The sequence below is a fragment of the Spermophilus citellus genome (genome assembly GCF_964194105.1).
Source record: "Spermophilus citellus genome assembly, chromosome: 1".
In the NCBI taxonomy this organism is placed as follows: domain Eukaryota; kingdom Metazoa; phylum Chordata; class Mammalia; order Rodentia; family Sciuridae; genus Spermophilus; species Spermophilus citellus.
In genome coordinates this window covers 235,408,617-235,426,701 of record NC_138182.1, presented here as the reverse complement: position 1 = coordinate 235,426,701, position 18,085 = coordinate 235,408,617, and the positions used below count along the sequence as shown (strand labels likewise).

The window sequence follows — 18,085 nt, the reverse complement described above, 5'->3', positions numbered from 1 at the left end:
ATCTGAGGTTCTGGCTACACCCTAACCAATTAAATAAAGCTTTGAGAGGCAGAGCCCAAGTATCGAATCTTTTAAAAAAACATTTAAAGTAGTCATGGTGTTTCCAATGTGCACCAAAGTTAAAAACCATTGCACTAGGGTAAGTATTTGAAAATGCAAACTTTCAAGCTAGTGAAGAAGATATTTTTTTTATTTTATTTTTTTTATTGGTTGTTCACAACATTACAAAGCTCTTGACATATCATATTTCATACATTAGATTGAAGTGGGTTATTTTTGAGTGATAATATAGCACACTTCTCTAGAGAAATTTCTACCTGGTGAAAAAGTTCTATTCAATGTAATAGACATTGTTTTTATTAAAAAAACATTAAATACATTAAAAATATCACTGTAGAGACTCAATTTTTAGGTCTTGATTCCAGCGAGTTTCTTCATTTGAATTCTACCTATAAAATAGGAATAGTAGTAGCAATGCCCATCTTGTGTAGCCCCTGAGGATGAACAAATGAATCACTGCAGCAGAAAATTTTTATAAACTATAAACATTTTTATTTATTATTACATAGCTGAGCAGAAGAACCACCTGTAATTAAAAAGACAATGGCAATGTTCACTATAACTGTGACACAGGCCATTACCTAAAAGACTAGTCACTTTGATTTATGAAGTGTTTACTTTAGGACTTCTCAGAGCCTAGTCAGAGTTTCAGGAAGTATGGTTCCTGAACCCACAACACCAGCATTACCTAGAAACTTATTAGAAATTTAAGTTCTTGGAGCCTACACCAGGCCTACTGAGTCAGAAACTAGAGGGAGAACCTACAAATTCGTGTTTCACAAACCCTCCAAGTGATTCTAAAGCATCCTAAATTTTGAGAATCACACATCTAGCAAACACTAGTGAAAAGACAGAATGTATGACTAAAATAAAAGAATGCATATATAATATTTGATATTTCAATCTTTAAAAGTCACAGTGCAAAAGTACACTGGCATAAATTACTACTAAAAAAAAAAAAAACAACAACAACCCAGCAACCTAAAGTTTTGTACTTTAAAACAAACAACTTTCATTGCTGAGCCAAGCTTTATCAAATAACACATTATTAAGACAATAATCAGCTAGTCGCAGTGGTGCATTCCTGTAATCCCAGCGGCTTGGGAGGCTGAGACAGGAGAATCCCAAGTTCAAAGCCAGCCTCAGCAACTGTGAGGTGCTAAGCAACTCAGTGAGACCCTCTCTCTAAATAAAATACAAAATAGGACTGGGATGTGGTTCAGAGGTCGAGTGCCCCTGGGTTCAATCCCCAGTACCAAAAAAAAAAAAAGAAAAAAAATGACTTGAATTGGGTGTCAACATACTTTATATACAGAGATATGAAAAATTGTGGTATATATGTGTATTAAGAATTGTAATGCAAAAAACCACAAAGTACATGTATAAAAGCATGAATTGGTATGAACATACTTTATATACAGAGATATGAAAAATTGTGCTGTATGTGTGTAATAAGAATTGTAATTCATTCCACTGCTGTCATGCATTAAAAAAATAAAATCAATAAAAGATTAAAAAAAATCACATTTATCCTGAAGACAATACACCCCAAGGCATCACAATGTTCGCAGTTAGGCTGAGGAAGTGTTTCTTCAATGACTCAGAGAAAAGACCATTACTTTTACTGAATCACTACCAATCTTTCCTGCATGTTAGATGTCATTAGGTCTGCTAAGCAACAGAAAAACAGTCTTGAAACTTACCTTAAAAGATCTCTTAAGCAAATATTATTGTTATTCCCAAATTCGATCAAAGTCAAGGTTCTTGACATTGGTAAAACATATGTAGGCCAATAAGAGGTAAGCACATTGAAGAATCTTGGGAGGATACAATTGAAAGTTCTTTGGCATTTCTTGCTCTCTATTTTAACATTTAAAAAAATTCTCATAGCCTCAAGCTATCTAGCACCTACCTGGGGAAATGAAAGTGGAGTACCACAATTAAGAACTGACTTTTGTATTCATCCTTGGTTTATACCACATTAAGAACTGGCTTTTGTATTCATCCTTGGTTTATAAGTGAAAATAGGTAGAAATGACTTTTTTTTTTTTGAAATGACATCTTCTAACTGTAGATAAAGTATATCATTCACCATTACTAAGTAGAGACTTGGGCTCTCTGATCAGCATTCCTGAGCCTTATGGAACTTTACATACCTCAAACATTAGCTTATTATATTTAAAAGTAGGGGTGTGTATAAGAAGAGTAACTTCAATAATTAAAACCTGCACTCTATATCCTAGGATATTCTATACCCTGCCCTACTCCCAGAGCTTCTACCTATTCAAAGTTTAGGAAGCAAAAGTGGAGAACTTGGTTTTACTTACTCATCCTAAAATTTTATTGTCTCTCCTTGGCAGTTGCTTTGTCCTATCCCATAATAAAATTGGCTATTCTAACCTCCCATTTCATATCCTAGAAAGAACAAAAACACATAAACATTAATCCTTTTCTCCCATTAAATTAAATATTTGTTGAGTCCTCATATGTTCCAGATATTGTTCTAGGTACAAAATTAGTTTACAAAGATATTCTATGTTCAGAGTGCTAGGTTTCAGTTTTTCTGAAAGCTAAGAACAGTGGTACATAAATATAAGTGAATATCAGAATCATCTGGCTAGATGACATAATTCTATATCTAGAAGACCCCCCAAATAAAACTGTACTAGGAAACTTCTAGAACTCAAAATGAATTTACCAGGGTAGCAGGGTATAAAATTAAAACCCATAAATCAATAGCATTTCTATACATCAGTGATGAATCAACCTAACAAAATAGGTGAAAGACCTATACAATAAAAACTACAGAACACTAAAGAAAGGAATTAAAGAAGGCCTTAGAAGATGGAAAGATCTCTGATGTTCTTGGATAGGCAGAATTAATATTGTCAAAATGGCCGTACTACCAAAAGCAGACTTACTCAGACTTATTGAAATTCCTATTAAGTTCCCAATGGTGTTCTTCATAGAAATAGAAAAGGCAGTCATGAAATTCATTGGGAAAAATAGGAGTAGCCAAAGGAATAAGAGGATAGCCAAAGAATAAGAGGAATAGCCAAAGAATAGCCAAAGCAATCCTTAGTGAGAAAAGTGAAGCAGGAGGCATCATAATACCAGACCTTAAGTTGTACTACAGAACCATAGTAACAAAAATAGCATGGTACTGACACCAAAACAGACATGAAGATCAAGGGTACAGAATAGAAGACACAGAGACAAACCCACATACACCATAATTATACATTGGAGAAAAGATAGACTCTTTAACAAATGGTGCTGGGAAAACTAGAAATCCATATGTAGCAGAATGAATTTAAAAAAAGTAGGCTCAGCTCTCTATCATGTTGGCTTAAGAACCAAATTTCTCAAAAAGACTCCTAAAACACAAGAAGTAAAATCAAGAATCAACAAATGGGATGGTATTAAACTAAAAAGCTTCTTCACAGCAAAGGAAACAAAAACATGAAGAGAGAGCCTACAGAATGGGAGAATATCTTTGCCACCTGCACCTCAAATAGAACATTAATCTCCAGAACACATAAAGAACTCAAAAACTGGGCCTGGGGTTGTGGCTCAGAGGTAGAGCGCTTGCCTGGCAAGTGTGAGGCACTGGGTTTGATCCTCAGCACCACATAAATATAAAATAAAGATATTGTGTCCACCTATAACTAAAAAATAAATATTAAAAAAAGAACTCAAAAAGTGGCTACCAAAATAATAATAATAATAATAACCACCACCACCGCCCAATCAATAAATGGGCAAATGAACTGAACAGGCACTTCACAGAAGGAGAAATTTGACTGGTCAATAAATATATGAAAAATGTTCGAGAGTGCACCGCGGGCAAGTGTGCGCGCGCAGCTCCGCTGCTGAGGCCGCGGGAAAATTCCAAAAAAAGTCAAAACAAAACAAAAAGCCAACACGAGGTCAAGCCAAGTTTTCAAGCCACAGAACCCGGGCGGTGGCTTCCTTTCCGCCACAGCCCAAACTGCTGAAGCAGCTCTGGCGAGGACCACCCGTTCTCAGCGGACACAACATCTTTGTTGGTATGTGGTGCTGAGGATCGAACCCGGGCCGCACGCATGCCAGGCGAGCGCGCTACCGCTTGAGCCACATCCCCAGCCCAGTATATAGTCTTATAAAGGAGTCGTTCCCATGGCATTTGGCAACCCGAAGCATATACTGTGTTTCTAATTCTGACCATTAGATTTCTTAGTCATTACTTAAAAAGTTGACATAGTTAATCAAAGTTTTGCTTGATGATAAGTATCTCAATCTATAGGTATTTTTTGAAACTATTCAGCAAGTTTTAAGAATAATACAAAAATAAAAATATTTTATATGAAATACATAACTGATTTAAAAAAAAATTGAGTAGTTATAAGCTAAGAAAAAAAATAAAAGTATCTTGAATTTTGGTAGTGACATTCCTTTGGAGGAATTAAGAGCTGGGAATATATTTCACTATGACATTTTCTGGTATCTTTATTTAGTTCTACAAGGTATACTTAAAATTGTACTAAGTAATTTTGGTTTTAAAAGAATTTAAGTGTCATTTGATGTAAAAGTAATTTGAATTTTGGAGAATTGTCTGTTCTTGAGACAGAATGGTGAAAACAGGACATCTTTAAAAATATTCTTGAAAACAACAGAAAGGGGCCGCCCCCGCACGCCACGCCCGCACTGCCGCCGACTTTCTGCATCACTGTCACAAAGGATCACTAGGCAATGCTGAGCTGATGTGGATCTGGGGCGAACAGTTTGGGCCTCTCAGAACACACACTGAGCCCGGATCGGCTGAATTCAAACTCCCGTTCGCCTGCTTCCCGCAGACAAACAGCTGTGACTCAGCATTAATCCATCCGGCTGAAACAACTGGTCAGCCCTTCTCATCCTACGGAGGTAATTGCCTACCGAGCCTTCATAAGTAGTAGCCACAGGTTTGAAACGGGGCTTGGGAGAGACAGTAAGGACACACCCGTTGCATTGGTCGCCCGGAAAAGGGAAACGAACTGTCGCCATTTGCAAGAGACACCACTATGGCAGAGAACTGACGTCATCAGACTGCGTCGGAGAAGATAACTTCATTGAAACCTGCGGCTACAGGTGTGTAATCCCCTAGCCTTCACTCTCCACACATCAGGGAAACCTTAAGGGCCCCTTCCAGCTCTCCCGTAAGGGCCCCTCCCAGCTCTCCCGTGAGTGCGACAGCCAGCCCGAGGGAATCAGAGGTGGCGCGGGACCCGCGGCGCGGAACTACCGCTCCCACCAGGGCTGACTGCTGAGGTCTCTTGCACCAGCTACCGGGGGAGTGGCTACCGGAGGGCAAGTAAAATTCGCTGAGGATTCTCAGACCCAAGCTCTACAAACTTAGGGTCTGAGGGAATGGCAAACAGGGAGAGTGTGCCCAGTCGTTCATGAACACAGGGCTCCCGGGAGCAGCAGACCTGGCGTGTAGCCAGTATTGTGATGAGTGGCACCTGTGAGAGGGGCCTGGCTAGAGGAAAAGTGGGAAGTGACTAGACACAAGAGGAGGCCCTAGACACTCAGGATTGGAGACTCGCCCAGTCTGGGAGGAGCTGCTGCACAGTGATTGGGTCCCGCGTATTGACAGCAGAAACTTGACCTGGTGGGCACAGCGCCACCTACTGGAAGAGAAGTTAATCAAACTCTAAGACTGCATTTATTAGTTTTTTTTTTCCTTTTCTCTTTTTTTTTTTTGATTTGGGTTTTTCTTTCATTTTCATTTTTCTTTCCTGTTGTTTTTTAAATTTTTTTTACAATTTTTTAAATTTTTTTTCTTCTAATTTTAATTTTTTATTATTATTATTTTTTGATTTTTTTCTTTTTTTATTTCCTATTTTTTTCTTCTTTTGTCTTTTCATTTTTCTTATCCCCCTTCCTTGAATTCTACCTGCTTACTCTCATTCTCTTTAGTGACTTCTTCCCTTCCCTTCTAATACCTTTCCTCCCAAGCATCTAATAAATTTATAGGAGTAAACAGTAACTCAGCAGTCAAACAGAAAAAGAAGTAACATGAGCAGCTTCAAAAAGCAAGGAAGAAAAGGAGTACAAACAATGCAGGACAGCCTAAATATTCAGGAGGACCTAGAGTCATCAGAAAAATGGTCATATAAAGAACTCAAGGAACACCTTAGACAGATGGAATGGAACCTTAAAGAGGATATAAGACAGCAAATTCAAGCAGCGAAAGAACACATTGAGAATGAATTACATAAACAGATAAAAGAAGAAGTTAAGCATCTTTATCAGGAGATAGAGATTATAAAAAATAATCAAACAATAATTCTAGAAATGAAGGAAACGATAAACCAAATTAAAAACTCAATTGAGAGTATCACTAACAGAGTGGAGCAAGTAGAAGCCAGAACGTCAGATAATGAAGACAAAATATATCATCTTGAAAAGAGTCTAGCCAACTCAGATAGGCTGGTAAAAAATCACGAGAAAAACATCCAAGAGTTATGGGATAACATAAAAAAACCAAACTTACGAGTCATCGCAATAGAAGAAGGTACAGAGATTCAAACCAAGGGAATGAGTAACCTGCTGAATGAAATAATTACAGAAAACTTTCCAGAAATAAAAAAGGAAACAGATATACAAATTGAAGATGCATACAGGACACCGAGCACACAAAATCACAGTAGACCAACGCCAAGACACATTGTTATGAAGATATCCAATATACAGAATAAAGAGAAAATATTAAAAGCTACAAGAGAAAGGAGGCAGATTACATTCAGGGGTAAACCAATAAGGTTAACAACGGATTTTTCATCACAGACACTGAAAGCAAGAAGGTCATGGAACAATGTATTTCAAACACTGAAAGACAATGGATGCCAACCAAGAATTCTGTATCCAGCAAAATTAAGCTTCAGATATGACAACGAAATAAAAATCTTTCATGATAAACAAAAGTTAAAAGAATTTTCAGCCAGAAAACCAGCATTGCAAAGCATTTTGAGCAAAACACTACACGAGGAAGAAATGAAAAACAATAACCAAAACCATCAGTGGGAAGTGCCTCAGTAAAGACAGAGGGTGAGGGGAAAGATAATCATGGAGAAACAAACTAAATTTTTTAAAAAAAGGATAAACAATCAAACATGGATGGAAGTATAAACCATATATCAATAGTAACTCTGAATGTTAATGGCTTAAACTCTCCAATAAAGCGACATAGGCTGGTATCATGGATTAAAAAAACAAATCCAACAATATGCTGACTCCAGGAGACACATCTGATTGGAAAAGACATACACAGCCTGAAGGTGAAAGGATGGGAAAAAATATACCACGCACACAGTCCTCGTAAGCAAGCAGGGGTGGCCATCCTCATATCGAATAAAATCGACTTCAAGACTAAGTTAATGAAAAGGGATAAAGAAGGTCATTATATACTGTTAAAAGGAACCATTCACCAACAAGACATAACAATTATCAATATTTATGCACCGAATAATGGTGCTGCGACATTCATAAAACAAATTCTCCTCAAGTTCAAGAATCAAATAGACCACAACACAATAATTATGGGTGACTTCAACACACCTCTCTCACCATTGGACAGATCCTCCAAACAAAAGTTGAATAAAGAAACTATAGAACTCAATATCACAATCAATAACCTAGACTTAACTGACATATATAGAATATATCAACCATCATCAAATGGATATACTTTTTTCTCAGCAGCACATGGATCCTTCTCAAAAATAGACCATATATTATGCCATAGGGCAACCCTCAGTAAATATAAAGGGGTGGAGATAATACCATGCATTTTATCTGATCATAATGGAATGAAACTGGAAATTAATGATAAAAGAAGGAAGGAAAAATCCTACATCACATGGAAAATGAACAATATGTTACTGAATGATCAATGGGTTACAGAAGACATAAAGGAGGAAATCAAAAAATTCTTAGAGATAAATGAAAATACAGACACAACATATCGGAATCTATGGGACACAATGAAAGCAGTTTTAAGAGGAAAATTCATCGCCTGGTGGTCATTCCTCAAAAAAAGAAAAAAACCAACAAATAAATGAGCTCACACTTCATCTCAAAGCCCTAGAAAAGGAAGAGCAAAACAACAGCAAATGTAGCAGAAGGCAAGAAATAATTAAAATCAGAGCGGAAATCAATGAAATTGAAACGAAAGAAACTATTGAAAAAATTAACAAAACTAAAAGTTGGTTCTTCGAAAAAATAAATAAGATCGACAGACCTTTAGCCATGCTAACAAAGAGAAGAAGAGAGAGAACTCTAATTACTAACATACGGGATGAAAAAGGCAATATCACAACAGATGCTACAGAAATACAGAAGACAATTAGAAATTATTTTGAAAACCTATATTCCAATAAAATAGAAGATAGTGAAGACATTGATAAATTTCTTAAGTCATATGATTTGCCCAGACTGAGTTAGGAGGATACACACAATTTGAACAGACCAATATCAATGGATGAAATTGAAGAAGCCATCAAAAGACTACCAACCAAGAAAAGCCCAGGACCAGATGGGTATACAGCGGAGTTTTACAAAACCTTTAAAGAAGAATTAATACCAATACTTTTCAAGTTATTTCAGGAAATAGAAAAAGAGGGAGCTCTTCCAAATTCATTCTATGAGGCCAACATCACCCTGATTCCGAAACCAGACAAAGACACCTCAAAGAAAGAAAACTACAGACCAATATCTCTAATGAACCTAGATGCAAAAATCCTCAATAAAATTCTGGTGAATCGAATACAAAAACACATCAAAAAAATTGTGCACCATGATCAAGTAGGATTCATCCCTGGGATGCAAGGATGGTTCAACATACGGAAATCAATAAATGTTATTCACCACATCAATAGACTTAAAGATAAGAACCATATGATCATCTCGTTAGATGCAGAGAAAGCATTCGACAAAGTACAGCATCCCTTTATGTTCAAAACATTAGAAAAACTAGGGATAACAGGAACTTACCTTGACATTATAAAAGCTATCTATGCTAAGCCTCAGGCTAGCATCATTCTGAATGGACAAAAGTTGAAGGCATTCCCTCTAAAATCCGGAACAAGACAGGGATGCCCTCTATCACCACTTCTATTCAATACAGTTCTCGAAACACTGGCCAGAGCAATTAGACAGACGAAAGAAATTAAAGGCATAAAAATTGGAGAAGAAGAACTAAAATTATCAATATTTGCAGATGACATGATTCTATACCTAGAAGACCCAAAAGGGTCTACAAAGAAACTACTAGAACTAATAAATGAATTCAGCAAAGTGGCAGGATATAAAATCAACACGCATAAATCAAAGGCATTTCTGTATATCAGCGACAAAACTTCTGAAACGGAAATGAGGAAAAACACTCCATTCACAATATCCTCAAAAAAAATAAAATACTTGGGAATCAACCTAACAAAAGAGGTGAAAGATTTATACAATGAAAACTACAGAACCCTAAAGAGAGAAGTAGAAGAAGATCTTAGAAGATGGAAAAATATACCCTGTTCATGGATAGGCAGAACTAACATCATCAAAATGGCGATATTACCAAAAGTTCTCTATAGGTTCAATGCAATGCCAATCAAAATCCCAACAGCATTTCTTGTAGAAATAGATAAAGCAATCATGAAATTCATATGGAAAAATAAAAGACCCAGAATAGCAAAAGCAATTCTAAGCAGGAAGTGTGAATCAGGCGGTATAGCGATACCAGATTTCAAACTATATTACAGAGCAATAGTGACAAAAACAGCATGGTACTGGTACCAAAACAGGCGGGTGGACCAATGGTATAGAATAGAGGACACAGAGACTAATCCACAAAGTTACAACTATCTTATATTTGATAAAGGGGCTAAAAGCATGCAATGGAGGAAGGATAGCATCTTCAACAAATGGTGTTGGGAAAACTGGAAATCCATATGCAACAAAATGAAACTGAATCCCTTTCTCTCGCCATGCACAAAAGTTAACTCAAAATGGATCAAGGAGCTTGATATCAAACCAGAGACTCTGCGTCTGATAGAAGAAAAAGTTGGTTCCGATCTACAGATTGTGGGGTCGGGCTCCAAATTCCTTAATAGGACACCCATAGCACAAGAGTTAATAACAAGAATCAACAAATGGGACTTACTTAAACTGAAAAGTTTTTTCTCAGCAAGAGAAACAATAAGAGAGGTAAATAGGGAGCCTACATCCTGGGAACAAATTTTTACTCCTCACACTTCAGATAGAGCCCTAATATCCAGAGTATAGAAAGAACTCAAAAACTTAGACAATAAGATAACAAATAACCCAATCAACAAATGGGCCAAGGACCTGAACAGACACTTCTCAGAGGAGGATATACAATCAATCAACAAGTACATGAAAAAATGCTCACCATCTCTAGCAGTCAGAGAAATGCAAATCAAAACCACCCTAAGATACCATCTCACTCCAGTAAGATTGGCAGCCACTATGAAGTCAAACAACAACAAGTGCTGGCGAGGATGTGGAGAAAAGGGTACACTTGTACATTGCTGGTGGGACTGCAAATTGGTGCGGCCAATTTGGAAAGCAGTTTGGAGATTCCTGGGAAAGCTGGGAATGGAACCACCATTTGACCCTGCTATTGCCCTTCTCGGACTATTCCCTGAAGACCTTAAAAGAGCATGCTACACGGATACTGCCACATCGATGTTCATAGCAGCACAATTCACAATTGCTAGACTGTGGAACCAACCCAGATGCCCTTCAATAGATGAATGGATAAAAAAAATGTGGCATCTATACACAATGGAGTACTATGCAGCAATAAAAAATGACAAAATCATAGAATTTTCAGGGAAATGGATGGCACTAGAGCAGATTATGCTTAGTGAAGCTAGCCAATCCCTAAAAAACAAATATCAAATGTCTTCTTTGATATAATGAGAGCAACTATGAACAGAGCAGGGAGGAAGAGTAGGAAGAAAAGATTAACATTAAACAGAGACATGAGGTGGGAGGGAAAGGGAGAGAAAAGGGAAATTGCATGGAAATGAAGGGAGACCCTCATTGCTATACAAAATTACATATAAGAGGTTGTGAGGGGAATGGGAAAATAAACAAGGAGAGAAATGAATTACAGTAGATGGGGTAGAGAGAGAAGATGGGAGGGGAGGGGAGGGGGGATAGTAGGGGATAGGAAAGGTAGCAGAATACAACAATTACTAATAGGGCATTATGTAAAATTGTGGATGTGTAACCGACGTGATTCTGCAATCTGCATTTGGGGTAAAATTGGGGGTTCATAACCCACTTCAATCTAATGTATGAAATATGATATGTCAAGAGCTTTGTAATGTTGTGAACAACCAATATAAAAAAAATGTTCAACATCTCAAGCAATTAGAAATGCAAATTAAACTACAATGAGATTTCATCTCACTTCAGTAAGAATGGCAATTATCAAGAATACAAGTAACAATAAATGTTGGGCAAGGATGTGGGGAAAAAAAGGTACACTCATACATTGCTGGTGGGACTGCAAATTGGTGCAACCACTCTGTAAAGTAGTATGGAGATTCCTCAGAAAACTTTGAATGGAACCACCATTTGACCCAGTTATCCCACTTATTGGTATATACCCAAAGAACTCATAATCAGCATACTATAATGACTCAGCCACATCAGTGTTCATGGACCCAACCTAGGTGCCCTTCAACAGATAACTGGATAAAGAAAATGAGGTACATGTATAATGGAATATTTCTTGGCCATAAAGAAGAATGAAATTATGGCATTTGCTGGTAAATGGATGGAACTGGAGACTATCATGCTAAGTGAAATAAGTCAATTCCAAAAAACCAAAGGCTGAATGTTCTCTCTGATATGCAGATGCTAACATACTATAAGCCAGAGGAAGAAAGGGAAGAATAGAAGTTCACTGGATTAGACAAAGGGGAATGAAGGGAAGTGAGGGGGGATGGGAATAGGAAAAACAGTAGAATGAATGTGACATTACTTTCCTATGTTCACATATAAATACATGACCAGTGAAACTGAAGCAGACCAGGTACTCCCTCCCCAAATCCACTCCCCACCATAATTAAGCTTCTCTTCGTGTCAGAAAGATTTTTACAAAGAGTGTCAACAGGATTTCACAGAAGTTCTGCAGAGAGCTCAATGTGGTTTGAAGCTTCATCTTTCTTTTAAATGCCAGGTTTGCAGACAAATGTGTAAAACCTCTGTCTAGCCTAAGAATATGGGACAAAGAGTAACTGTTAGGTTCCCACCCACTATCATGTAACCATCCCACTGAGTATAAATCTAAAAGAATTTCTAGACTTTGGGTCCAGAGAGTTTTTAGGCCTCAGTTCCTCTGGACTGCTGCAGATTAATAAACCTTCTTCCTAATGGGTGTCCAGCATCATATGTCCTACATCAAACCTATAGCATTTATATCCACATGAATGGGAAGTTATATTCTATGTATGTATAATATGTCAAAATACACTCTACTGTCATGTGTATCTAAAAAGAACAACAACAACAAAAAAGAATCATCTGGCCAGCTTGTTAAAACATAGCTGGGCCCCACTCCAAGAGTTTCTATTCAGTAGGACTGAAATGGGTTCTCCGAATTAGCATTTCTAACAACTTCTCAATTGATGTTGATGCTGCTGGTCCAGTGACCATACTTTGAGAACCACTTACCAAGACAAATGATAGCTCTTCACACCACGCCTACCAATTTTCAAACACTGTACCTCTCAAAGAAGAGAACAGTTTATGAATGCCCATAATCATTTATAACCAAGCAAAATCTGGATTCCAAGGACTACCTAAAATATCTAAGATCAGTAGCTCCAAAATCAAAGAAAAAAAAAAGTATAATAAGGAAGGGAGAACTCTCCTTCTAGGGGCTTTTCTTCCTTTCTGCTTCTTTGTTTTATCACAAGAAATCATCTCTATTTCTCAATACAAGTGTTATGGAAAAGAATAACACTCATTTAGATTTTTCATACATTTTTACTTCAATAAAATTATAGTTTTTATTCCAAATTAGGTTCTCATGACCTTTTCCTCCCCCTTTTTGTTAGACTATCTCATCTCTGAACAAATAGAATCACAGGGTTGAAGGAACATTGAGAATTTACTTAATCCCTCCTTGGCCTCAGACAAGACTGTGTCTAAACCATCCCCAAATATAGCAATTTCAGCAAAAGAAGAACAGGCACAGAGAATTCCCCATTCAACATTCTGTCACATACTTGAAGATACTAACATGCTTTCCTTCAGCCTTCTCTTAGTTGAAAAACCTTAATTTCAAACCTTCCTTATTCAATTTCCTGAACTTTAAATTATTTGGACTCTAATTAGTTTGTCTCACTTTGCCTCAGGGCCATATGTATGCATATTGTACAAATAGTTTTTGTTGGTAGGTGGAAAGGGGAAGGTTAATGTACAGATTGATTAAAAGGAATTTAATTGGAACAAAGAAATAATAAATGCCACTAAAATATAATGATATAATGCAGTGGCGGCACTCACTTGAACAAATAGTGAATTCATTGAGGATCATCAGCAGTGACATTAGTTGCAAATATATTTTTATTTCATTAAGAGAAATGGTAATGCATTATAGTTTTTAAAACTCTACATTATAAATTTCCAGCCATTTCACACAAAAAAGTGGATTGGGAATTAGAGAACTTTTAAAATATGCTACAAATTATTCATAAGCCTGTTTCATGATATTTAACCCAGGGGAGAACATTATTATTATTCAGCTGGTTTTTAAATTTTTTTTCATGTGGTATAGTTCTATTTTTCTATTGAAATTAGAGTTATAGTTGATGGATGATTTAATTCTTCTGTGTCTAAAAACACTGCTGAGGATACAGTTCAGTGGTAGAGTGCTTGCCTAGTCATGATCAAAGGCCCTGGATTTGAATCCCAGCACTAAAAAAAAAAAAAAAAAAGTAAAAATACTGAATTTGGTATATGATAACTATTTCTCTGAAAATGATTTCTCCAAATCAAGCCTTGAAAATCAGAGGTGTTTAGAGATTCAGCAAATAAAAGACAAGACAGGATAAAGTCCATGTGAGAACATGTACTTCTGCACAGATAGAGGATATATTGAATGATTTGGGTTATCAGTCTATTTATTCTAAAATCATGATTCAAAATGTAATTTTTGCTTTTGGAGTGGTGAGGTGCTCTAGCCCGGCCTACCCTAAGGGATAGGTTCTGTTTCCTTGCCTATTGGGATCAAGGTGTATGGTGGAGGCGATGCATTTAGTCTCCAGAGAGAAGGAAGATGCTGCTTGCACAGCACTTCTACTCACCAGTCCATGCAGCAGCAAGGGTGTTGGCTTTGAAGGAAGCCAACTGTCCTGCTCTCCCAGCCAGAGGTAAAGAATTGCATTGGTGGCCACTAGAGGGAGGAGGATTAGGAATAGAGTAAATTGTGGGGAAAAGGCACCCATGAAAAACGCACATGGGACAACAATCACCAACCACTGCCTGGCAGCTACCTCTACCTCTCTAAGGGACTACCGTGAGGTCAGCATCCACCATTAACCCAGAGACCCAGACACCAGGATGACTGTAGCATCCCAGCACACAGTCCCTTAACTTAATGGCTGGAGAAGGGAATTTTGAATAGGAAGGTGGGAAACACACAAGCATACAAACACAAGCACACAGACATACATTCTCAGCCCCCATTACAAGAAGTTGCATCTGTGACGTCTGATTCTTACTCATTTTCTTATTTAAAACTCTTGATGTTCTTTACCAAGAATGTGTTCGTGAAAAGCAAACAGCCCACCTTCAAGATAGTCTTGGGAGAAGCACCAGCAGAGACACTCACTGTGCCAAGATGTATTTTACCAACAAATCTGTATAAATTGCATGAGGTTGAAAACAAATGGAATATAATATAATTAAAACAAAGTTACTCTTGCTAAATTACAGCTTGAAGTAAACCTGCAAAAAATGTTTCCAATTAGCTTCTTCAGCAAACAAAAAGCATAGCTCAAAGTATGTTTTGCTTTGCATTCTGACGACTGGGTTGACTGCCTAGTGGGTGTCTTACCTCCAGCACAAGTAGCTGAGCATTCTGACCAAGGCTGATGATTCCACATGAAGCCAACTTCATTATCTCCACTGCCAGTGCGAGTGATAGGAACATTGAACTTATACCTAATTCCCAAATTTTGTTCCTGGAGCAGAACCTGCCATTGAAAACAACTGGTGAAGATAATTAAAATACAATGAGCTTTCATTCAGATATTCATTATTTCTTCTGAAGAAGAAAATGTCATAAAGTAAGTCTTTTGAGAAATTTAAGGCAACTCTTCAAATACACGCATTTATATAAAAATTTTTCCATTTTCATGGTTAGTTTGGAGCCATTTCTTCCTACTGTCTTGCTAGGTTATAAATATAAAATTCAAGAAAGCATTGAAAAGACAAAACAGTTATATGAAAGAGCACTATGGCTTTAATTCTGCACAGATTCTATGTCATTGGGCAAATCATTTATGTTATTTATCTTAATTTTACCACCTACCTCATAAAGGGGAATTATGAACAGTAGATATAAAAATGACATTTACCATTATAATAAGATTTTCAGAGGTGGGACCCAGAGCTTCTAGGGATTCAGGTTCATCGGTTGGTCTCTTATAGTGAAAAGCTGTCCCAGCAACATCAAACTTCCTGGGCCAGTCAATAGTCCAGGCACCATTAATATAGTAATCATCCCCTTCAGATTTTAGAGCTGGAAGAAAAATTAAAATCCATCTAAAAATGTGGAACTTCATCTACCCAAATAGCACAGATTAATTAATGCACTGAAGTACATACAGTGAATACCCATTTTCATCCAGAGAGATGATGCCTGACAAGTTCAAACAGTAATTTGTCATGTGAATGTGGAGAAGATACTACTTAAGTATTTACAATATCACTGATAGAAAAGAGTAAAAGGTTTATTTGGAGAAATAACATGGAACTAGCAAAGAAAATTACAACAAAAAGTAACTAGAAATGGGGTAGAGGCAGGAAACAGATTTTCCTTTCCAAACATTAAAACAGCAATTATATGATTATGAGGTAGGAAAAACCTGTGATATTGGCACACAGACTGATAGGACGAGGGCACCAGAGCTAAGAAATAGATCCAAGTACACGAAAATTTAGTATATGGTAAAGAATACACTTTAAATTGGTAAAGGAAAGATAACAAGAAATGGGGCTAAGACAAAGGACTAGGCTTTTGGGGAAAAAATTGAATCTATATCTCATTCTTTATAAATAAATAAATGTCACAATTCTACTCCTAGGTAGATATCTGAAAGAATTAAAAACAGGTACTCAAATATTTGTATATATATTCATAGTAATACTATTCCCAATGGGAAAAGATGGAAACAACCCCAAATCCATCAATGAATGAAAAGATAAATTATGGTGTATACAATACAACAGAGTAATACTCAGCCATGAAAAAGAATGAAGTATTGATTGATACACACTATAATGGGATGAACCTCAAAAATATTATGCTAAGTGGAAGAAGCCAGACAGAAAATAGTTACATATTGTATGTTTCCATTTACATAAAATATTCAGAATAGATAAAAATCCAGAGACGGAAAGCACATTGGTGGTTTCCAGGCATATAGGATAGGGAGAATGTAGATAACTGCTTAACAAACACAGGGTTTTCTTTTGGGTGGTAAAAATGTTTTGTGGTGTTCTAAAGGCCATGGAATTATTAACTTTCAATGATTAATTTTATGTAATATGAATTCTACCTCAATAAAAAGAAAGCTAAAAAAGAGAAATAATAAATGTCAAATGAATAAATATTAAAATGTAAATGTAGTTAAATCATAAAAAGCAAGAAGAAAATATGGGAGACCTTTTATTCCTTATAACATTAGGGTATAAGAAAATTTTCTAAGCATGAAAAGAAACTCAGAAACTATAAAGGAAGGAGGCTGGGTGTGTAACTCAGAGGTAGAACACTTGCCTAGCATGATTTAGGCCCTGGGTTTCATCCCTACACACAAGGGTGCACATAGATGCACATATGATTTTTTGAAACGTCTACAGGATATGTGTGTGTGTGTGTGTATGTGTGTGTACATGTTTATTTATTTTAAAAGTTTAAAAATATATAGGGCCAAAAAAGTGTTTTTAGCATTACTATATAAAATGGCTATAAATAAGTCAGTGATAAAAATGTCAATTAAATTATTTGTTAGTGTGCTAACTTAGATGAATAAGCATAACAAAAGAACTAAAAGGTTATGGTTCAGAGAGTCTCTCTGACTCTCTCCACCTCTACCTCCTTTCCTTAATATCATAGGCCATTTTCATCAGCCTTACTCCCCTTATGCCTGACAAATATATTTGCACTTTCTTAATTTCAGATATGTAGTGAAAATTATTTACAAACAAACAAACAAATGAATAAATAAACAAATCAAGCTAATTAATCTTTTGAGACAGGAATATGTCAACCAAATTTAAGGATTATTTGGCCTTGAATTTTTTTATTTTTGCATTTTATAATTTTTATTTTCAGCTCTCTCACTTTCAGTTATTTTTCTTCTCATATAAAACACCAAAATTATTTAGGTTTTATATCTGAGCTTGAGTTATGTAAAATAGTAAAAATAAAAATGAAAACAAAACAACCTCAGAAATTTAGAATTCTCCTTCAATTTGAACTCTCACTTCCCATTTTCTCAACTACAAAATGAAAAGATCCTAATTAGTTGTATCTTAATGTAGCTTAGGAAAAAAGCAAACATTTAAGAAACACTAAATAAGAATAGACTAAAGGAGGAGCATATGGAATTATGAGCAGGAATTATTAAAGGGAAAAAGAGATTTGCATTTTTATTTTGAGTCTTGGTCTACAGAAAATAGCCTAAACTTCCGGTGTAAAAATAAAGGCGTCTTCTTAAATCACAGAAAAGTCTGATATTACTGG

At 36.4% G+C, this 18,085-nt stretch overlaps 1 protein-coding gene across 1 annotated transcript in view; it reads right to left on the bottom strand.

Moving 5' to 3' along the window:
• The window catches only part of ADAMTS6 (ADAM metallopeptidase with thrombospondin type 1 motif 6), a 286,548-nt gene that overhangs the window by 49,590 nt on the left and 218,873 nt on the right, over nucleotides 1–18,085 (bottom strand). Inside the window, exons 20-21 of the mRNA XM_081281992.1 lie at nucleotides 15,696–15,859; nucleotides 15,173–15,311 (exon numbers count right to left, since the gene is read on the bottom strand). Of these exons, the coding sequence (XP_081138118.1) occupies nucleotides 15,173–15,311; nucleotides 15,696–15,859 (303 nt within the window). The remainder of the gene's footprint in view (nucleotides 1–15,172; nucleotides 15,312–15,695; nucleotides 15,860–18,085) is intronic.